Below are 24,140 nucleotides of genomic sequence, written 5' to 3' on the forward strand. Positions count from 1 at the left end.
TGGAAGAGTAAAAGTCAGGGAGGGCGTGTGAGTGACAGGATGGATGGTTGGAGTGAAAGGTTGGGTTGATGGATAAGAGAAATGATGGATGGTAGAATGAGTGAAATGATGGATGGATGAATAGAAGGGTAAATGGGTGGATGAGTGGATGGATGAGTAAAAGGATGGATGAGCAAAAGGATGGATGAGTGAAAGGATTATGTAAAGATGAATGAGTGAAAGGCAGGGTAGATGGATGTCTGGATGGATGAGTGAAAGGGTGAATTGGATGGATGGATAGATAGATAGATAGATGGATGGATAGATAGATGGATGAGGGAGTGAAAGGATGGCTGGCTGAGTGAAACGGTAAATGGAGGGATGTGTGGATAGAACGACGGGTGGATGGATGGATGGCTGAGTGAAAGGGTGGATAGATGAATGAGGCAAAGGGAGGATGAATGGATGGATGAAAGGCGGGATGGATGACCATGGCAAGTGCCACGCATCCGGGATAAAACTAACGGCAATTAAGTCATTCCCGCATTACGACATTTTAGCAAATTGTCACGCAAAGTAAAGTGCTCATTTCGAACTCCAGGAGAATATGCAAGCTACTTGGAGACCCCATTCTGCTGCGGGCCCTCCATGGGTTAAATCTATCATGAGCTGACTCTACTACCATTTAGCTGCTGGCTGTGGGTGGAACATAGCTGGCTGCTATGGGGAGAGGAGTAAGCTTAACGGCTAGGGCGGTCGACCTCGAATCTGGGGTACTGGGTTCGTGTCTCAGCAATGACACTTAACATCCTGTGATTCTGGGCAAATCACTTAATCTCTCTGTGCCTAACAAAAAACATGAATGAATGTAATGCAACTGGTGCTCCTGTAAAGCGCTCTGATACCCGATTCAGGTCAAGTTTGCGCTTTATAAAACTCTGTAAGGTGAGTGGCATGTGGAGAAAACAGCAACAGCAGCTTTTTAAAGTTAAAGTAAGAGGTAGGAGGAGGGAGGACTGGGTAGCAACGTCCCATGTGGGAAAATAACTTTGGGAGTTTGTGTTATGCTCGCTGCTAATGTGAGACGTTGTCGTTCAGGTCGCCTCCTAGCCAGCAATGGCTGTGCCACTGCAAACTTTGGACGCATCTTAGCCATGCCTGTGCCACGGCAACCTTTGGACGCATCTTAGCCATGCCTGCGCCACTGCAAACTTTGGACGCATCTTAGCCATGCCTGTGCCACTGCAAACGTTGGACGCATCTTAGCCATGCCTGTGTCACTGCAAACGTTGGACGCATCTTAGCCATGCCTGTGCCACTGCAACCTTTGGACGCATCTTAGCCATGCCTGTGCCACTGCAACCTTTGGACGCATCTTAGCCATGCCTGTGCCACTGCAACCTTTGGACGCATCTTAGCCATGCCTGTGCCACTGTAAACATTGGACGCATCTTAGCCATGCCTGTGCCACTGCAAACGTTGGACGCATCTTAGCCATGCCTGTGCCACTGTAAACGTTGGACGCATCTTAGCCATGCCTGCGCCACTGCAAACGTTGGACGCATCTTAGCCATGCCTGTGCCACTGCAAACGTTGGACGCATCTTAGCCATGCCTGTGCCACGGTAACCTTTGGATGCATCTTAGCCATGCCTGTGCCACTGCAAACTTTGGACGCATCTTAGCCATGCCTGTGCCACTGCAAACGTTGGACACATCTTAGCCATGCCTGCGCCACTGCAAACGTTGGACGCATCTTAGCCAGCAGTCAGTAAGGTGTTGAGCAGAAGTATAGATAGAGTTGACCTCCCGGTGCAGGGTGTGGGGACTGAGAAGCTTGGCTATGTCGTAACATTATTGTGCTCCTGGAAAGTCAAACTTTGTTCAGCCTATTTAGAGGGTTTACAATAACATTTAGCGTTTACATTAACGTTTCCTTAGAATACTTGTCCTAAGGGATGTAAAATCATATGCATCACAATTGTGTGTTTTCCCCCTTGTCTAGCAGACAGCCAAACGCTATCTGGAATTTGTTCTTTGTTTCTTTATTTTATTGTGATAGATTGTGGAATTTGTCTCCCTGCCGGGTTGTAGGTTACTGTAGCTTTTCGTTTCAATGTGGCCTGGCCTGGCCTGCAGACACTGTGGCATGGCTCTGTGGAGACCTTAGCATGGGGGCAGTTTGTGTATGTCTGTGTGGGTGCTCTAGCCACATGTGAATTGCAGATCAGCGACTGTAGTATTCCAGAAACTGAATGCACGACTGGCAGAATTGTGTGGGCCTGCATAGAGGTGTTATTATGAGGTTCAAGCAGGCCAACCGGCTTGTGGATCAACAACTACCAATAGTCGGCCATGCATTTCATGCCTGCTTGTATTTTTGGTCAGAACAACTGCTGTCATTAGGCTTTTATACTGCAGGGTTGTAAAGACATTCCATGTTAATATGTACAGTACACATTGGCTTCTCTAGCGGCAACTGCTACGGGTTCTTCAACTATAGAAAAGTAACATTTATTTAGCATGGGCTACGTTGCCACGTGTGGCATTTTGAGCAACTTATGTTTATTCAGTTAATTACAAATAACTACAAGTTCCAGAATGCAACATTATTTCATAACTTGCAGAACATGTTCCAGATGATGAGGCTTCTTTTAACAGACAGCAGCTCACCTGCCATGCCATTTCAAGTTAATGCTGCTGTACTGCCACCAGGCATAATTCTGTCTCACCACAATGAAAGTGAGCTGTAGAAGTCATACCCGTGGTAGGATCACAACAACAATAGAAAACTACAGGACAAGAGGAGTGTGATGTATTGTTTACACAAATCATTGTTGGTAAAAAAGTTTAGGCAAATGGAAAAAAATGCACATGTGCAATTCCTTTGGCCAAAGATTGGAGACTTTATTCAATGTGACTCTTTGTTTATGGTGCGCTGTGTATGATGGTGTAGTAAGCCTATGAAATGGCAGCCAACCGGTTGCGTCTCTTGTGCCTGAAACCTTTGGCCTGTCCTGGCATTTTACCGAAAAACAATTTGCATTTTAGGACTTGTATGTTTTCAAGGAATGGACTGGCCCTTAAACTTTAGCTGGCTGCATTAAAGGCATCACTAAGCATAAACATCTTTCTGAAGAAGTTAAAATATGCATTAAAGCTTATCACCAGCAGCCTTTGTTGACTGCTCAATGTAAAAGGAATGTGCATGTCCACTCACATGCACTTGTAGACTTGTTTGTACTAACCCCGTGCATGCCTGACCATTCCCATATGATGAGGAATGGACTCAACACTGAGATCTTATTAGGAAAAAGGATGTGACCTTCAATAAGTACTTAAGCGTGAGTAACCTTCAGTAAGTACTTAAGGTGTTTTGACGTTCTTTTAATGTCATTTTGTGACAATAATATTGCAATAGCAGACCTGCCAAGTGCCACGCATCAGGCGTTTCTTTAAGCCATTTCAGTGTTGTGGTCCGCATCACCGCATCGAAATGCAAAATCACGCAGTATAGTGCCTCTCAGCTACTGAAGCTGAGTGCTGCTATAATGTGATGGTGTTGTGTGATGTGAGTTTTGTGTGAGAAGTTGAGGATGTGTTTGGCTGCCAAGTTCAGTTCTGGATGGTTTGTAGTCTTCTACTGAGTTGCTTGGTAATCCTGGCATAGATGGTTCCCGTAGTCTGAGTTGCTGGCGACTAAGGCATGAGTGACAGAAATCAGGAGAGTATAATAAAAGTCAATACTGCTTTCAAAATTCTTACGGTAACACCCGCTAAAGCAGTGGAGTCTTGGTTCCTTGGAGTTCAATCAGGTTGTCACTTTTAGTATGAGCTGTTTGAACTTTGTTTTAATGCCTGTTCAGGGATTGTGACTTACCTACTTTGGCACATTAACAATAAGTTGCTCTGGCTTTGAATATGCTATCCTCAGGTTTGCTCTTGATACCAGGCAGTCCTTCATTAAGCTAGCGGTGTGCACAGGTAACAAAGTTCTGTTACATAGTGTTAAAGATGTATGTTTTTTGTTATCTCTGCCTCTGTTCTCCCTGAAGCAACCAGTCCTGTAATGATGCCCAGGGGTGGAATAGAAATGCACGTTACTTTTTTGATGGTTGTGCGGAAACAATAGATTGAGGCGGGGTCTGTGTGTGTCCTTGTGCTTTGTGGGTTTAAGGGAAGGCAATAATGAGGCATTTGAGTTACACCTGATACTGATAGTAATATCTGTGATATTCCAACCTAAGAATAGTTGGAAGATGAGTGCAGAAGAGAGTAACGCTCATCTCTCAAGATCAAACACAAGTTGATGATGGACGGAGCACAAACTTTTCAGACACTCACCCCCAGTCACAGATCTGGGTTGAATCCATCATCATTCTGTATCTCACTTCACCACCTCAGTTCAGACCCAGCCATATGTGCCGAGTATGCCCAGATGTGGGTCCCGGGCTCACTGTGCCACTGGATTCAAGCTATTCTGGCTGAAGAGGGGTGAAACCCTGAAACTGGTCCTAGGATGCTTTTTTCCGGCCCAGGGAGGACCTGGCTTAGCAGTTCGGGCTGGACTGTTCCCATGAGGCACAGGGTCATGACTGATTTGCATATGGCCAGGTCTAAACTGGGGTGGCATGGTGAGCAAAAGAATGATGGATTTAACCCAGATCTCTTGACTGGGGGTGAATGTTTTGATTTGTTCTGCATTCCGTCCATCAATTGTGTGTCTTTTGCATCCCTCAAGATTGACGTCATAACATTTTCCATCTTCATTTTGCTTTACCCCTTTCGGTTGCCGGCCGAAGTTGCCACTACCCCGCACAACTAGTGTTTGTGTGTTCCTCGCCATAAACCGCCAATCCAGTTTCATGTAAAGTGGCTGACACGTGGAAGTGAGTGCACAGTGGATTAAACACCTTAGGTTTGAGAGCAAATAACTGCACTCCTGTACCCGGTCTCTCGAAGCATTTTGCTCAGCTCTTCTGTGTTCGGAATCATATACCTTTCAATCATTTTTACATATAACCAGTGAGTAGAATCAGAGTAAAAAGACTGAAATAAAAACCTTGCTATCTAAAAATCTCTGTCCGCCCGAAGGCTTCAGAAACAGCGCCCAGCTGCCTTCTTCTGAGCAGTTTCCTAATTTCACACCTCCTTTACTTTTGCTTCACGCAGGGGGAGCAGAAACGTCGTACATAATACATCATTGCATGCTGCGAATTAAGGAAACCAGACTGGGAATCAGCTTGCTGCTGTATGCTCTGAGCAAGCGGCCATGTTGAATCTGGCTAGACCGCCGATTCGTTCAGGGTCAGTGGATACTGAAATCAGAAAACAAAACTTTCAGAAGTCAACTGAGTTGCAGACCTGGCTACTCGCACAGTGGCACCATTTGGCACACAATATCGGTTCCCATCACACGGTCACCTGGTGAGGAGCCGATATCACACTGTGGCAGGGAAAACGAGCTCAAAACCACTGTAAATAGTGGATTTCCAGCTCGTTTTCCAAGCTTTTGAACTGCTGATGGCCACTAAGGGGTGTGACAACACCCCAGGACATCTGCACCAGCCTCAGGAAGCAGTTTTAGATCTCACCTAGGTAGCGCTTGCGCTGTCTCTTTGAGCCCTGCTGTATTCGGGTATGCCCACTTTCTGCCCATCTTTTTAATTCTCTCCTGTCACTGTCCTTTGTAAACTGTGATTTTTCATTGTTCAATAGGCTTAGTAGTCCCTCCTTAGTACCGCCTTTTCTCATCATGTAACGTCCCATGAGGACACCACTTCTTACATGTGTTGTTACTCAGTAGGCTTTTATTACTGCCTCCGAGCAGATTTTGTAACACACTCTTGCAACACGTACTTTTTTTTTTTCTTATCGTAGCATGGCACACCTCCGCTGATATGTCGGCCACGCCTTTGGTTTGTTATTTGCGGCCGCATTTTTGTATTTATTTACCTTTTTGTTTTAAAGCGCTCCATGACCGCTTTCACGTTAATGGCGTCCACAGCCCTTTCTCTAGACGAGCTGCGTCTAAAGAAAAGTGCTGTGCCGCCATTTAAGTGAAAGCGGGGCATAGGGATCTTTTACAAACCAGCATTTGCAATGCAATAGGTCTCGCATTTGTGAGAGTTTAAGCTATTGGCATTGTAAATGACAATGCCTTTTATTTACTGATTTAAAAACCGACACATAAAAGGCATTGTCATTTACAATGCCTATAGCTCAAACTCTCGCAAATGCGAGATCTATTGCATTGCAAATGCTTGTTTTGTTTTTGGAGGAGAGGACTTGGGGACAGGGTGGGGGCAAAATTATGTTGTAGGTACTTATCAGCATGAGGCCGTGCCCCTCCCTAGGCCCAGGGCTGGACTGGGAACCCAAACCAACCCTGGTAATTTTGAGAGAGCAGCTCCCCTGCTGCATTTGTTACCGGTGGCTAATATATCAGCACCTCTGCAAAACTAACCCTCAGTAACCAAATCGGCCACCACCCTTCCAGCCTGGGGAAACATCTGATGCCTGCTACGGCCAGTCCGGCCCTGCTTAGGACCCGTCACCTCCTCACGCTGAGATTTTTGTTCAACTTGGCAGGTATGGAGTGGTGACCTTGTGGCAGATTGTGGCATTCGCAAAAATATGTCTACTTGGTCGGAAAAACATAAAAGTGGGCAAGTACAACTGCATTCCAGTGTTCTTTTTATAATGAATATGGATTAGTGCATTTTTTTTTAAAATTAATATGCTGTAGGGGTTTTAAAGGATGAATATTCAATACACTTTTTAAAATAAATGAATATGCAACATGAACCTTTCTTTTAATGAATGAATTCCATTTTATGAACATGTCTGTGATGGAGTTTGTGAGGCCTGTTGAACTTGAACGAACATTTGGACTTCTGGAGCGGACACTGAGTTTTGTCACTGTGTAATAGTCCTGCGTTGCGAGTTGTCACACTATAGAATAGGCTAGTGTAAATGGGAATGCAATGGCTGCCTTACTGCACGTTGACAAGCTTTGGAGGCTCGCCTGCTCACCACCAGTGTAAATTTCAACTTGGTCAATAGATCTCTGGGCATGAACACTATATATGACTAAATGTAGACATTCAGAATTCATGGTGGACACCAGATGACCTTTTAGAACTGCACACAAGATAGGGTTTCAATGCAAATAGTCGCTTGACCTTGCAGTGAAAATTGGAGTGTGGGAAATCTTCTTCGTAGCAGTTCATTCGATGACCAAAAACCAATATGACAGCAACTGGACCCAGTAGAAACCTGATGGAACTGGCCAACTGGAAAGTGTACCAAATATGTACTTATTTTCCACAGCTCTAAAGCCATTGCTTGGAAATGTATTCTAATGCACACCTTAAAGCAGTCCTAATTTCAAGATCTCTGTTTTAAGATTTTTTTGTAAATAAATATATATATATATATATATATGTATATAATATACAGACATACATATATATGTATTTTTTTGTGTGTTTTTGTTTGTTTTAAACCCTTTTACAGACCAACCTCTTATTACATGTCGAATGGGTGTTAAGGCCCCCCACTCTTGGTCTCTTTTTCAAATGTTCTCACTTTGAGAGCCACGAATAAACGCCCCTGTAGTACTTGGTAAAACACGAATAGTTCCCAGAAAGCTATTTAAAACCGCTGTTTTGGTTCCTTGTCTTATTTATTCCACTATACATCCTTTTGAGGACCTTTTACACTTTCCCCCCACGTCAATCTTATTTTCAGATTTTTTTTTTTTTTTATTTGAAAAGAAACCTTTATTGGACTTCAATGAGGTACAAACATGGGCCTACAACCCTTTGGGCCGGCCGCTAGGTAGCATGAAACTTATCATTCACCGTTATACAAATTGATCAATCCGGGTAGCCCGTCGGTCCGTCATCTCACCCAATGAAGGTGAAAGCAACAGTTGAGTGACAGTATTAAATACGGTTTCAGTTTTCAATTTAAAATTAAGAAACATTACACACAAACAAGGCAATAGACAGTGTAAATAGCAGGACGCGCTCCCCGGGGTAGGGAACCAATGATCCGCAGCAGAGAAGGGAGGGGGGCACGGGAGCAGAGGAAAAAACAAACTGTAACACACTCAGAACTGAACAGACGAGGAATGCTCGGCTAGGGGGACGAAGAGGCATCCAGCCCGACAGCCAGTGGAGGGGCACAGATGTCTCCGCGATAGGCGTTCCACGGACCCCACACCCCAGTCCATTTCCGCGGCTTGCCTCTCGCTACATACACCGTCTTTTCTCTAAACATGCACCAATCCATATTCTCCTTCCACACCGAGACCGTGGGCGGCCTCTGGGAACCCCATAACTGGGCGATGTTACGTTTGGCCACCATATTTCCCAAAATCGCCCACCTCGTCTGTGCCACATTATAATCGTTTGGCTCCCACACGTTCAGCAGGCACCTCCTAGCTTCTGGAAGCAGCGCAACATGAGTGACCTCCTCCATTACCGCATGCACCCGACGCCAAAAGAGCGCCACCTCAGGGCATTCCCATATAATGTGAAGGAAAGTACCCAGCGAACCACAGCCACGCTTACACATCCCATCCACGGAGAAACCCATGCGCATCAGGTGGGGACCAGTAACGTACACTCTATGGAGTATCTTTAGTTGTACGAACCGAAGGCGGGCCGGAATTGCCACCTCCCGCGGGGAGGCTATTGCCGAGACCCAGTCCTCGTCATCTAATTCCAAACCGTCAGCCACCCAGATCTCCCTCAAGCGGGTCAACAGATCCGCCCGATCGTTGATAAGTTTTTTATAGATCAAGGAGATTGTGCTGTCAGGCACGTAGCCATCGAGCACCCTATCCTCCAGCGGGGAATTTTCCGGGATAGCGGTGGCATCAGGGAAAACCGAGCGCAACGCATGACGGACCTGGGCATATCGGAAATACTCTCTATCGTTTAGCTTATATTCCGCTTTCAACATTTCAAACGTTTTAAACTCCCCTTTCACCCAGAGGTCACTCACCTTACATATGCCAATCATATCCCATTTCTCAAACCCTTTGGTTTTCCACAAACAGCCCAGCCTATCCGAAGCATACAGTGGAGTCGCTCGAGTCAGGCGGCCCTTCCAACCCATCGCAGCATTAGCAGTATGCCACACACGTACCGCTATCTTTGTTGGGCCTGTCAACTGCACACCAGGAGACCTCGAATACAGTGCTCTATTATAATCCTCCCCAGGCAATAGCATTTTATCCATCTCGAACGCCGGGTTCAGGGCCGGCCCGTACATCCCGTGGTTCACCGCCGCCAATTGGGATGCCCAATAATATCGCTTGATATCGGGGAGTGCAATACCCCCATCATACCAAGGGAGTGTCAATTTTGTGAGAGCGATTCGGGATCGCCCGTCCCAAACCAACCGCCTCTGCAAACTCTCAACCTCACGGAAATAGCGGGCCGGTATGACGTCGAGTGTATTTTGCAGTGCATACAGGAATCGTGGCAGCGACATCATTTTAAACAACGCCGCGCGTCCGAGCGGCGAAATCGGAAGCTGTCGCCACCTCGAGACGTCGGCCCTCAGTCGTTGGAGTGGGGGGAGTAGGTTCCGTTCATAACGGGCCACAGGGTCCAAAGTTATGAACACTCCCAGGTATTTGAACCCTGACAGCGCAATCTGAATAGGGCAGCCACGCGGAAGGAGAGGAGCGTCCCCAGAGAGAACATAGACGCATGACTTGGCCCAGTTAATGACCAAGCCGGAGTTGCGACCAAATGAGTTGAGAACATCGACCAGTACTATCAAAGACTGCCGGGGAGATGTGAGGTACAGGAGAATGTCGTCCGCATAAAGAGAAATGCGGTCCTCAAATTCAGGCGTCCATCGAGTGCCGCGCAATGAGGGCTCCCATCGTAACCAGGCAGCCAGAGGTTCCAAGGCAAGCGCAAAAAGGAGAGGTGACAGCGGGCAACCCTGCCGCGTGCCTCTTCCCAACCCGAAGGGAGCCGACACTCTGCCATTCACAACTACCTGGGCCAACGGTTCCTCATACAACAACCTCACCCAACCGATAAACCCGGGGCCAAAACCAAATTTCGCAAGCGCTGCCCAAAGATATGGCCATTCTAGGGTATCGAACGCCATAGTGGCATCCAAGGACGCCAAAACGGCCGGTTCACGTATGTACTCCGCTCTGGCGAGCACTCCATGAAGACGCCTCAGGTTCAGGGCCGTATTACGGTGAGGAATGAAACCGGACTGATCCGGATGGATCAAGTCGCCGACGACCCCAACCAGACGGTTAGCTAAAACCTTAGCAAGAATTTTAGGCTCAGCATTTAATAAGGAGATGGGCCTGTTATTTTCAGATTTGATACTCTTTTCAGTCGGTCAATAACTTTATATCGGTCGTTGCGGCCAAAAGTGTCACATTCATACAGCACAATACAGACATAGTAAAACATTCAAATTTAAAACAGTAATCTGGAATGATATGAATATTTTTCCTTTGAAAGTCCAGACTTCCTAATACTCTGAAGGATGAAATAAGTCCACCAAAGTGCATGTGCATTGAGTATAAAAAATTAATAACCGTCAGTCAAAGCGGTACCTAGGATTGATAAAATCAGCCTTATCCCCAGTTTTTGAATCAACGCTTTAAAAGTGCCAGTGCCTAAAGTGAAAAGAGACCGAAAATTGTTTGCAAATTTCCAAAAGCTAGTTCAGCTCAGACCATCCAATGCAAATAATAAAACGGAGTTTAAAAAAGTTAATAAAATTGCTAAGATTATATCAAAGAACTGTATCAGTAAAAGTCAATACCGTAAGATTTAACGGCATTACCCGTCAGGCATGTACAGTTCTAAGATTAGTTCAAAGCCAATCAGATACATATATAAAATAATTTAAGAATATTAAAAAGCATAAGAGTTACATCAATTGCGTGGTCAATGCGTACCTCCTACTGATCCACATTTTGCCCAGAAATTTAGCAACAGCACAGACAATTAATAAGCTAGAATCAGATTTTAGGATACATAACGCATCACTAGGACAGGGTGAGCCTAGCTGTCTACAACCAGGCGCTATCCACCTAGATCTCAATTAGTGATACCTAGGACACGCAAAAAGGATGTGACTGATAGACTCCGCTGCAAGAGAGCAGCCTGGACAGAGCTGGGATTTGGAATAAGGCTGGCAACAGGAAGGCAACCAAATCTAAATTGCATGTAGAGTTTCCTATCCTGGGGATTTGTGATAACCTCCAAATATTGGTCGCTGGAGCCTTCCATCTTGAACTCCATGAAATCAAGTGTCAAGCGACCCCGGGATGGATGGAAAATGAGGGATTGCACCACCCAGTCCCAGTAATATTTCTTGATCTGGGCTTTTGTTGGAAGAGATTCTGTAGTATCAGTATCCCATGAGCCTCCCACCCCTAGAGTGGACAACAATGATGTCACCCTGGTTAGCCAGCCAATTTTCTTATAGGAGACGCACAGATGCATAGACCTCGTCCAAAGCAGCAACATATGGATGCAGCTCAGGGGTGTTTTTTAAACACAGCCAAAAGAGCAGAGGGCATAGCTGTGCTTTTTTGTACAATCGAAAAGCTGTCCATGTCTAATCTCAGCGGTTGCAGGGCAGTACTCTGTGGGAGGAAGCAAAATGATCTCAAGAAACTATTTTCGGTCACTATGAGTGAATCCAGCTTTTCAAACCCCCAGTGTTCCGCCCCATAGAGAGCTGCTCCCACTGCTTTGTGATCATAAATGAATGCATAGTGGGGCGGCTATTGGCTTGTTCGATGAAATCTTATGCTCTTTGATCAGAGCCCCTGAGGTACACCTTAGCTGGAGATTCTGTCTCTTAACATGATGCCTCCAGGAAAGGTAGTCAGAGAGAGTGACACCCAGTAAGTCAAAGGTACTCACTCTCTCTAGAGGTTCCCCTATAGAAACAACTTCCCCTTAAAGGATCGGTGAGGGTTATTCATTAAGAGCTTGGTCTTTGAGGTGTTTATCTCAAGACCTCTTAGCGTGCAAAAGGACTCAAAGCGTTTTAGAAGGGATTTCAGGCCACTCTGGGTCTTGGAAACTATCAGTGTCGTCTGCAAGAAGTAAGGTCGACACCTTACCACCCCCTCCTCCCCCACCCCCACTCCCCAAGTCGTTGCATCTGCTGGGCTCTCTGCGAGAAACTGTACAACGCCATTAATAAAGAGTGAGAAGATAGTGGGGGCCTTGTCTAACCCCTTGATCGGCCCTGATCGGGTCTGACAGTTGGCCTTGGTTACCCCAGTGAACCCTTGCATAGTTGTTCTCATGCAGGCGAACAGTCTGTGCTAAGATTTCAGGAGGGATGCCCATATCCTTCAAGACGACCAAAGTTTGTCTCTGGGAATAAGGTTGAATGCAGACCGTAAATCAATTAAAGCTACATATAAGCTTCCCCCAGAGAGTGTCACTGTCTTCCAAGTTAGTAATAGGAAGCGGAAAACCCGATCGACAGTTCTGACATTGTCTAAACCCGGCTTGATACACTTTTTATAATCGCCCTTTTGTTGCCACTGCACCAACTCTTACGTTAAAATGGTGTTTTCCCAGGGCCTCCCTCTTGAAGTAGTGATAGTAATAGCTTCACATTTGTAAGTGCAACAACACCCCAAACATTAGTTTGAATGAACCAAATAAATTTGTAATCCCATGTAGTACTTACACTGGTTCTGTCGAGTAAAAATATGAAATGATCACACTAATTTGCAATAGCTCTTTCCATCCCAGGATCTGTGGAAAACAAAGCATATGCCAGTTGTTTGGCGCAGCCTCGCCCCAGGTGTGCTCTGAGAAATATTGCTGCTGCCAAGCACTTCTCTCATCTTGCTGTTGGCTTTCCAGTTGCTGACAAGCTTAGCAATGCCAAATCCCTGCAAATAACACGAAATGTCACCTATTCCAGGCCTGCAGCAAAAATCCCCTGTAAGGCTGCCAGAGTATGATGGCTCAAACACCAAGCTCACAGGACATCATTTTTATTTTCACAGTAGACGAGGTGACAAGGGCTTTGTTCCTCATAAAGTCAAATTTGTAATAAAATTCAACCGAATTTGGAAAAATAGCAAAAGACCAGGTGCATGTGCAGCAGTGTGCGAACGAGCATGGTGCCGGAAAGTTTGTGTATTTTGCTTCAGATCGCCTTATTACTGACTGGGGTCTGGTACTACCCAGAAGTAATGCAGCAGGGGCTGTGGGCGCGCTACTAAGTTACCTATTAACCTATGCTGATGTGTGTGCGCTTCCTCTACGGTGGCCATTTTCCCAGACCCACTAGGCCTGACCTCCCTGGACAGCCTTGCTGAAAATGACACATGTGTTTAAATGTAAAGTACCCTTACCCAGCGATGGTGGGGAGTGTCACACTTGATAAATTAAGCACGTGTAATAGAGGTATGAAGGAGTAAGTTTCTTCAGATTTACAAATGCCTTTAATTATTGTTGGCAAATCTCTTGTTTCCAATTCAGCAGTACAGGATGTCAGAGCGCGCAATTGTACAGCACACCCAGCTAACTAAAGTCTCATCCCACCTTTGTTCTGTTATGTTGTTAATACTGGAATGTGTTAACTCTGTGGTTCTTAACCTTTCGCCTTATGTGGCCACCCCACTGAATCATTACTGCAGTCCAGCGACCCCACCCTTACAAGGTATTATTGCAAGCCGGGGTCCCAGAGCCTGAGCAATTTCTATGATTTGGACCTCAAAGCAATCCACAAAAATACAAAAACTAATGTACACCAAACAAATGCCCAGATATTTTTATATTTTGTATAATTCAAAATCTAATTTAGAACAAGTTTTCACCTTTTCTATGTTGCTTCCTTATTTTTATATACTTTATTAATTTTAATATTTCATTTTGTAAAACTGTCACCGACCCCCTGTGTGTAGGCCCTGTGGACCCCCAGGGGTCCTGGGACCATAGGATAAGATCTGCAGTTTTTTCACAGTTGGCTGTTGTCACTTTATAGGCAAACTCATAATACGAAAGAATATAACTGAACAGGATACTGTACTGTAAAAGTACTATCCATGTATGAATTGAAATCCGCATTGTTTATTTATTTATTTATGCAATTTATATAGCGCACAAATACCCTAGGGTGTCTCGGCATTGTTGAAGGATCAGTAATGGTTTCTACCATTTTTCCTCTGTTCCAGGAGCGAGACGGTATGCGGGCCATCCTGGACTCCTACGATAGTGAATTGACCCCAACTGAGCATTCGCCGCAGCTCTACCACCGTCTGCGGGAAGCAGAAGAGATGCTGCAGAAGGTGCACAACCACAACAAAGAGATGGAGGTAAGTGGCGCGGGCTCTTCTGTTGCTTAGATAAATATTTTTTGCATCTGATGGTTCCGTGTTCATGGGCTGAAAGTATTGTCAAATAGCGCGCATCAACTAGGCCATGAGCTGGAAATCACTGCATGTAAATGGTAAAACCCATTCGAATGATGTCAAGAGATATAGATGAAAGTATTTCTATTCGGAGGGATGTGTTTGTAAAGCAACCAAAATCATTTCATGCACTTTAAGAATAAAACCGTTGTTGCATAATGCATTTTGTGAGAAATTGACTATATTTCCATTAATACGGATCACCTCTGCGCCAGAAGATAATTTATGCAGATTCTTTATGTTCAAGTCCCATCTTCAAAACCTCATACATTTTCAGGACTTGGACGTGGTGCATCTCCACATGTAGTCATTCACTATAGGGAAATATTGTTGCGTAATGAGCATGAACTCTGGGGGGAGAAGCCTAGTTGAAAATGTTTTTCTCTTAGAGTAAAAATAACACAAGCATTGGCAATAAAAAAATGTGTTTACTGAATATATTTTGGTCGTTTGCTAGTTATGAAAGGCAATGTGAAAATGTGACCTTGCTATATTTAACCCCTAAATGTATTGGTTTTGGGCTGTCTTGGTTATCTATCGTGCAGTTCGTGGTTTGATCCTATAATTTTGGGTTTTCCTGAAAAATGCACTGGTCAAAATGGAGAATGGTATGAGTTCCATGATGGTATTTTGTATGCAATTGGTTCATTTCCCTGTCTTATGTCATCCACTTGAAATTGACAGAAGTGATGTCTATGCCTTATTTGATATATTTAATGGTTGAATCGCCTGCATTGTGCGTTGTATAAAACACAGGGGACGTGGTGATTTGCAAGGCACGAAGGAGATCAGCATAAGAGCTGGATAAAGGGTAGGAATTAAAGTACAGACCTAGATTCTGAAGCACTAGGGGCATGCCAGAAGTATGTTGGGGGAAAGGCGCCTTTATTTCACGCAGACCTGATCTTTCCTTGCGTGAAGGTTATCTACTGCCATGACACCTCAGTGGTCAGCATACCACATTCTACAACCAAGATAAAACACACTTTCCAGATTACATAATAAAAAAAGGCATAAAATCATACAAAATATCACCCTATGTAATCGCCTGCGCATGAAGGTGCACATAACTGGGTTACCAGCATCCATGCAGCGCACTGATACTATTGTTTGGTCCTGTTGTGCTTTGACCTTCATTGCCTACCAACTTCTAATACTTTCTACAATGATCTTTATTTATATATTCAAGCATAATTTCTCAGACAGACCAAAACCGAGATAATAGCTAAGAATATTATTCCATGTCAAACAACTTATGTACAAGTTAGTTGATTATTTGCATCTTAGGTAAACACTTAAGTTAAAGATTGATCCTAATGAACTCAAATCATAATATACAGGCGCAATAACAACAATATGTAGTGCCGGTGTCATGGACCTTATCAAATCCCTAACAAAGAGAGTGAAAGGGATTAGTAGTACAGTAGGGGAAGCATCACAGTACAGTGCATTGATTTAGGTAATTCAGCCTGTAGGGCGGCATCACATAGAAAATGAATCTTTATCCCTATCTGCGTAGTGGAAGCTTGACCTATGTCAACCTAAGACATATTCATCCTCATCCAATGATGATAATTTTTCTGCTTTTCTTCTTCTCAACTTAAGCTGCTTCCAAGCTCTTTGTACATTCTTTAGTCACATGTCAAAGTAATCATCAGTTTAAGCCAGTCGCAAACAGTGACTTTAGACAATTTTATGCTGTCAAGGGCTTCGTAGCAAACATGCTCTTTCTCTTGTGCTACTTGAATCCAGATGTACTGTAATGTTTCAAGTCTTCCTTTGCTTTTTTTTCTGTCCACTATGGACACCAAGCAGCTCCGATTTCTCATAAAGCCGAATGGCAAAACACTGTCCTAATATGGTACCTCTGTGATTTCTTCTCAGCGGGTCCTAACTGCTGTCAATAATGAGCGTCTGCAAGCCTTGAAAAGCTGGTTGGTGTCGCGGAGTACTCTATTGAATCTTTCAACTATTCAGTTTCCCTGCGGGTGGTGTTTGGCTGTTTGTTCCGCCTGATGCTGTGTAAAGAAAAAAAACATGTTAAGTCTGGGGAAGTAAAGTGGATACTAGTATTAGAAACCAAAACCCCGGGAATGTTGCACTTGGAAAAACAAACACAGGATTCTAGTATAAAGACGATCCAGGAGCAATCCAGCCACCTGGAAAGACAATACAGTCATGTGTGTATTTGTAGGCAACACACTGATGTGGCTAACTTTGTCCACCAGTACTTTACATACTTTAAACACAATAGCTGAAAAACATGAATGGCCGCCTTTCTTCAATTCCAAATTTTTATTTCCACTGAAATGGAATGATTCTTTTTCCTCTGCACAAGTTTCTACGCAATTCAAGGTCAAGTCCTTATCAGTCATCCACATGTGTGGCCAATCCTGCACAGCTCACTAGTAGGCCTTTGCCAAAATACCATTATGACCTGTAATAATGGAGTTTTTTATTCTGTTGGAATATTCACACCTCTACATGCACATTCTGAACTTCCAAATTAGAAATAACCACAGCTAAATTAGCACCCTATAGCTTTTCGTTTGACACAAACAGCTTCGGGACAGACCCGTGATAATGTTTTCTCCTTGGAGCATGCTCTCCATCAAATGAATACTGATGCCTTGTGTTCAATAATCGAATAGTGTTTTTAGCAGATTCTAATGTATGCATCATAAAAACCAACTTTTGTGTCAATTTCTATCTGTCTCAGGGTGGATTTCTGTTAATATACCAAAGCTACCATTAGTGTATTATCTGGCATCTGCAAAGACGAGATCATTAAGATTTTCCTTTCATGCTTCAGCTAAACTCTGTTTCTTTCACTCCCCCACCTAAATTTCTGAATTTTCTTTAGCAAACTTCTTAGAGTCCATAATCTCGGCTGATGAAGCAACCAACATTTAGTGGAAGCCTCACAGACTTCTGAAAGAATGTTGGTGGAGCTTGGTTAACCCCATGATGTATTGACTCTTTAGTACACAATAGATGTTTCCCTGTTCTCAAGCCATCTACTGAAGTGGTTGGTTCTTCAAACTCTACCTTGAGAATGCTCTAGCTTTCTCCCTTTAATCTTGAACCATTTTCCTCAAACTTGCAAAGTCTATTACACATGCTATATGTTGCTAGACAAATTCTCTGTAAAGAGTAATTTATTTTCCTGGAAGCCCGCCATCTGCACTGTTTAAAAAATAAAAATAAACCATCATGAGTTTTTAAAGTCTTAGAACAGTTGTGGCATGGAGGCTAGTCCAGTCATTGTCATGGTGAAGGTGTACATGACTTCAGGAGTCAGCAAGTGACATTAGCTTTGAGTTAATATTCAGTGTTCTAGCTGGCAGATCATATTGCCTTGTTAAATGCACTTCTCTCTACAAAGTTAGTCAAATAGGGAACATTACATTAATTGTATCCATTCAACATTCTAAGGTTGGCACACAGTTAAGTCCTGGCTGCTTGTATTATAAAGGTATACAGTACCCTCTGAACACTCCAGTACACCCTCCCCCGTGCTCCTTTATGCTGGTATTTTAGTTTTTTCAACAATGTTCGTATCTGCCTAGCACGATCGCTTACTAGTTCTTCCTCTGCTTTCAACCATATATGTTGGGTAAATCCAGAGACCTCCCCAAGTTTCAGACTGAATCTGCACACCAATGTCACCCCTTCACTTACTACCACTTCTACCAGAGTGCTTGTGTGGTAGTAATTCGGGTATAGAGTGAAGTGTTGATTGAACTCTAAGGACTTGGTATACAGGGACAGAACCAATAAGTTTATGTGGTCTAATAATTAAAAATGGGATTGTGATGGATGTTAAATTCTACCTGTCTTATTATAGCAAATTTCTTCCATTTGCATGGCCTGGTAGTGTAAACGCTTTCACTAATGATCCTAAATCATTAGGGAATCCAATGGGGTAGCGTTTCTATAATCTTTCAGTTAGCAATAACCTGTTTCATCATAGGTTGGTGATTGTTGATTGGCATTCTGTTTTGGATTAGCTAGATGTTAGATGAGCTCATTTTAGTAAGATGAAAATGAGAAATTGTTTTGTAAAATAAATTGTCATTTTAAAAACATATCTATATGTTGCCTGTAGCTGGCTGATTTCGAGATGTTTGTGACAGCAACTATGGTCTAATAGAGTGATTGGTTGGCTGTGAAAAAATTGTGATCAATTGGTCTAAAATTGATTGCAGGGACTGGACTAGAGGATACTAAATGTAGTGATATTGGAAGGAAATAGAAGTGACCCAATTTGAAACCACTTGTACTCTGGAAAGTGACATTATATAAAGTCATTTGGAACTGATTAAAACAGTTCACATTTCAGACATTTGTAGGCACATTTTCATTTTTTTTTGGTTTGAAAAAAGTATTGCTAAATACTTCAGATTATAACCCATCAAATTCACTCCTCTAACTACTATGGTTCCAAAAATATTTGAGCCACGTTGTAAATATTTACGATTCAGAGCTCATTAATTTCAGAAAGCCCCAAGTGGGACTACTTACAAATTCTGGGCTCTCCGCTGATGGAACTATTACTTTGGCTACAGTGCTGTTGAATTATAATGGGGTTGTCGCGGGACAGTTGACTGAAATGATCTCAGAAGGTTAAACCTGTAATCTGGTCTCTAAGCCTACACATTGTGGGCAACAGATCCTGGAAGACCATATCCGACAATACTATGGTCCAAATGCATTGCTTAGTATGTTGAGGAAAATGTTTGATTGTACTGTTCATGTGATTGCATGATCGCTTCAATCATCATCAGTGAAGTTAAGCTACAGTTTATTTATCATTATTGGGTCTGCAGCTTTTGTGATTGTACACAGTGTTTGGGAAATCTTAGGGAGATGGGGGTGTATGAGAAGTTGTCAGTTTCCTGGTGAGTCTCGTAGGTTAAACCCAGGAGGAATGGACTCTACATGCAGTCCCTGCTTGAAGGGGGAGTAGTAAGACACTTGCTACAGAAAGGGGATGTGATGTCCCTTAAAAGGGCACATGGTCAAATAAATGAATGCAAGGGGTTAATTGGACAAACATTTAGCTTTTGCCACGCCCCTACCTTTTGACATCTCTCATGTTATTCTGGAATACCGGCAATGATGCTGGAAAGCAGAAAGAAAGCTCTTATAAATATTTTTTGTCCTGCACTTGTTATCCTTTCTAGAACCTCACAGAACAATTGAAAGGGGTGTCCTATTACTAAACACGTTTCCTTATTTTGTGTACCGTGTCTTGAATATGCAGCCTCTTAAATCAAGCTGAATGTGCAGCCTGTAGAATAAGCACTGAAGTTATTTTACCCTTGTACAAATTCTTAGACCAATTAACATAACTTGCTTGTAAGTGACACTTTTATCACAGCAAAAGATGGCAATTTTAATGAAGCGAAAATAAAACGCTGTTTAGGCTGGTTGTAATCAACATTAGAGTGGAAGTACGTCTTAAAAGAGCATTTATACAAATAATGCTTAGTGGTCAGATAATACTAAAGCAAATTTTCAGGGCAATTGGCTTTCTTTACAGTAATAACCACCTCCTGTGTGTTCAAGAAGTGGATTGCTGTATTCTCGAAAGAGAGCTAATGTATGATTAGAAAACTGGCTGAAGATGGATTACAGATCTTTAACAACCTCAATAAATGTGTATTTGAGCATATTCACTCTTTTGTACTGGATAATCGACTTCGGTGTTGAATAAGAGCGCTGCTGGGGTATTGTTTGACTGTTTGTGGCATGTAATTTACTGGATGATTTTTTAGAAATCACTTTGACGCACTTTGGATGTATAGAGTAATATGGGTGTTCAAGGTCTCTTGTGGAAATTTTCGGATGTCTTCTATTTGTCAAAGATTTACAAACTTCAGTAGCGCATCAAGTATCAAAAGTGTGGGTACAAGGAGGCTGAAAAGTGTTAGGAAGAACAAAATGAGGTTGATATATATATAGATATATATATATATATATATATATATATATATATATATATATATATATATATATATATATATATATATATATATATATACATACATGAAGTAAAGAAGCAGAGAAGGACTCAGTTAATATCGGGAATAGATATAATTAAATTAGTATCTACCATTCACCTTCACTGGGGTCAGGAAGACCACTCTAGTTTAAAATGTGTGGGTTGCATTTCTTGTATGGAGCTATTGAAATATTTCTACTCTGTTAATTTACTTTATTAACCCACAATATATTTTAGCCTACAGTACAAGTTTCTCAGTTTTCCATAATACCCCTAAATACAGGACAACTGCGTTCCTCTACCTCCCTTTAATAAGTCTCTGTTTCTCAATTATCCAAGTCTCGACCCCTTCATTAGCTCAGACAAAACACCCTGGTCTCTGGGATAAAAACATTTTATAAGGTTAGTTTCAACATGTTTTAAAGAAGATGATGTAGGGTGCTACCAAACAGATAAGTGCATTGATCTTAACAGTACTTTAACCATCTTTCGTTTGCTCCCAGCGCACAAAAATTAATATATAAAGACTCTATTTTTGCCTCTTCAGGAATCTCCTGTAGCTTCCCTGCAGTCGCTTTGTGAAAGAAGGGAAGGGAAGTGATGGCCTATGAGTTACAGAAACACCTGTATTGTCTCTGTTAAACGTATCCCTTGAATCCTCCATATTGGGCGTCTCACAGCTTGTTCAGGTCTTTATGCATAAGATTAAACCAACTGTTATGTCATCCTTTTAGCAACAGTACTTCTCACTATTGGTGAGCTAATGCTCATCCTACCACTCTATTTTCTAAGGATTACTAGCACTGCATACTACGTCTCAAAAGGTCTGTAGTTGGAGAAAGTCTGTTTAAAAGTCAGGTTTTCACAGTTGATACTTCTTCGGCTGCCTAGTTTGATCTGAGCAGTCTAACATCGTATGCATTTGTCTTTGGGAACCAGTTTGATCAGCTGTGATGGGTTCTATATAGTGTCTTGTTGTGTTCAGCAGGGTGCAACTCTTTATTAGTAAAACATCACTCTATTTCCATCTTATAACCAGAGGCAAAACATTTGCCTCCACTGGGGGCCCTCATCTTGCTCCACAGCGAAGCCGCTCATTATTATTTTGTATATGGATATGTTGTGATCTATGTATGTATGTGGTATTTCTATAGTGCAGACCTAGTTAAAGGCAATGATATAGTCAACTAGTTATGTGGGAGGGGGCTGATTTGTCGACTGTTAGCACATCATGATGTGGCCTTCTTTCCAGACTTGGAGCAGGGTTGGGGCCAATCCTGGGTGTATAAATAGGCCTCTTGCCTTGTATATGTGTTTTACACTTCTTAGTCTCTAGTCTAGCGGTGTCCTAGCTGCTAGTGTGGCGAGATTCTCCACAGATGATGAGCTTGTCAGCCAGAAAGGTGGATGTGCAGGATATTATTTTCAACTGATGTAGATGGTTTTTAAAATGGTGTGGGCCACCAAGGGGAGTGAGTTAAGTTCCATAAGGATGGGGGTGAAGTCCTATATCCTCAGGCCGTGGATGAGATGTGCCTGACGTGTAAGATGGCCTTGAGTGGAGCCATTGTGAAGTCTGGCAGGCAATGGAGCAGAGCGTTTCCACGATCCAGTTGTGAGACTAAAGGGGAATTAGTTCCTTGAGGTAGAGGTTAGTATCCAGGATGAATCCAAGTGACTTGACATTCGGTGAAATTGAAATGTGAAGCCATCCATGTTAATGCCATTCAGCTAGGTTTGCACTCTCTCTTACACTTTGATGCCAGTGGTCACAGCACATCTTATGTGTTTGGATATACCAGTCATCCGCTCTCTAGATGACTGGCTGTTGAAAATGTGTTTGCTACTGTTAGTTCCAGACCCACCTCCAGATGTATGCGAACCTTCTCACATTTTTGGAGTACTCGATTGAAAGTCACACCTGACTCTGCGATTTATTGAAGCCGTTCTGGATGCAGTGCGGTTTCGGGCTTCCCCTCTAGGTCATCGAGCCCAGGACATTTGGGCTATAATCTCAATATTTCAATCTTGGTCCTGGACTTCAGTGAGAGTAGCTCCGAGTCTTCTTGGCCTCTTAAACCCCTGCATCCAGCTAGCCAAATACGCCAGATATCACATGCAGGCTCTGCAGTGGGATCTCAAGTCTCAATGGGCTCAACACCAAGGAAACCTATTGGTTTCCATCCATGTTCCAGAGGCGACACCTAAAGACCTGCAGTGGTGACTGCTTGACTGCAATTGGACCTGTGGAAAAGCTCTCGCTCTAACCCACCCAGAGCTGATGGTGGTGACAGGCGCATTACTGTTGTGTTGTGGAGGTCACCTGGGAGAGGTGGAGATCAGAGTACTCTGTTCTCCAGCTAAGACCCAGCTCCATATCAACTTGATTTTGTGAGTCATTCACTTGGCGTAAAAAGCCTTACTTCCAACCATCAAAGGGATGCTGGTTCAGGTTTTTGCTGCCAAAATCACCGCTATGCAGTATTGCACCTATCAGGACGGATGGTGTCCTGTGCCAGGAGGCTCTCCTGCTCTCAAACTAGCTAAGCTGTCAAAGCTTTTCCATGGTCATGAACCACCTGGTGGTGTCTTTGAATGTCAGGGCGCATGAGCTCAGCCGCCAACCCCTAGTGGCACACGAATGGGAGTTGCTTTCCAAAGTGGTGCAAGCTGTTATCCAGCAGTGGGGAGAACCCTTGCTCAATCTTTTCACCACAGCTGAGAAAGTGCGGTGGTGTCCTTTTTGTGCCCTGGAGTTTCCAAGAAGACTCTCCCTTGGAAATGCATTCTGGCACTGTGTGCCTTTCCACCTCTGTCTCTCCTGCCCAGCATTCTGAAGACCAGGAACAAAGGGGCCCAAGTCATTCTATTGGATCTGAATTGCGCACAGAGAATGAGGTACCAGAAACCTGCTGTCATGAACATCTGCCCTCCGACCAGGCTGCGGCTTCGGGAGGGTCTTCTTTCGCAGCAACAGAGCAATGTTGTGCGCCATTTCAAAATTTAAACCTCCATGTGTGGAGCTGGAGCGGCAGCAGTTCACTACATTCAACTTCTCTAGTTCATATGTTTCCACCTAAACCCTTTGTGATGCCTCAGTAGGACCTTAATTGGACACACATTTCATATTTGTAACCCTTTTTTTGTTGATGCTCACCTGTTCGCTGTGCCTCCTTACCACGAAAACAGTTTTGCTCATGGCAATCACTTCAGTTCGTTGCATGAAAGAGCTTCAAAAATGTTCAGTAAAGCCGCTCTACACCCCTTAATTTTAGGAAAAATTGGAGCTACGGACTAGAGCGGCCTTTCTATTGAAGGATATGATTGCCTTTCACATTGGGCAGTCAATCAAACTCCCAATGTTCTTTGGTCCACCTCACCCATGGAAAGAGGACCAACTCCTCTGTTTGGACCCCAAAAAGAGCGTGGATCTTTAACATTGATCATACAAATGGTTATCGGGTGGACAATCCGCTCTTTGTGGGGTCTCTGGAGCAAAGGAGGACAAGGCAGTTTATAATCCAACTTTATCACAATGGGTTGTCCTCTCTATTAAGATCTGCTATGCATTGGCTAAGAAGGAGCCCCCAGGAGTCTGGGGGTTCATTCCACCAGAGCCAAGACCGCTGCCACTGCATTAGGACATGGAGTGCCTGTCATGGATCTCTGTCAGGCCACGTGGCCCTCCGTACACATGTTCACAAAG

The 24,140-nt window shown here is 43.5% G+C and overlaps 1 protein-coding gene across 1 annotated transcript in view; it reads left to right on the forward strand.

Annotated features, from left to right (window-relative positions):
• The window catches only part of MAD1L1 (mitotic arrest deficient 1 like 1), a 2,477,345-nt gene that overhangs the window by 910,756 nt on the left and 1,542,449 nt on the right, over positions 1–24,140 (forward strand). Inside the window, exon 12 of the mRNA XM_085629234.1 lies at positions 14,191–14,331. Within this exon, the coding sequence (XP_085485360.1) occupies positions 14,191–14,331 (141 nt within the window). The remainder of the gene's footprint in view (positions 1–14,190; positions 14,332–24,140) is intronic.

The sequence above is a fragment of the Triturus cristatus genome, chromosome 10, assembly GCF_964204655.1.
Source record: "Triturus cristatus chromosome 10, aTriCri1.1, whole genome shotgun sequence".
Taxonomy (NCBI): Eukaryota; Metazoa; Chordata; class Amphibia; order Caudata; family Salamandridae; genus Triturus; species Triturus cristatus.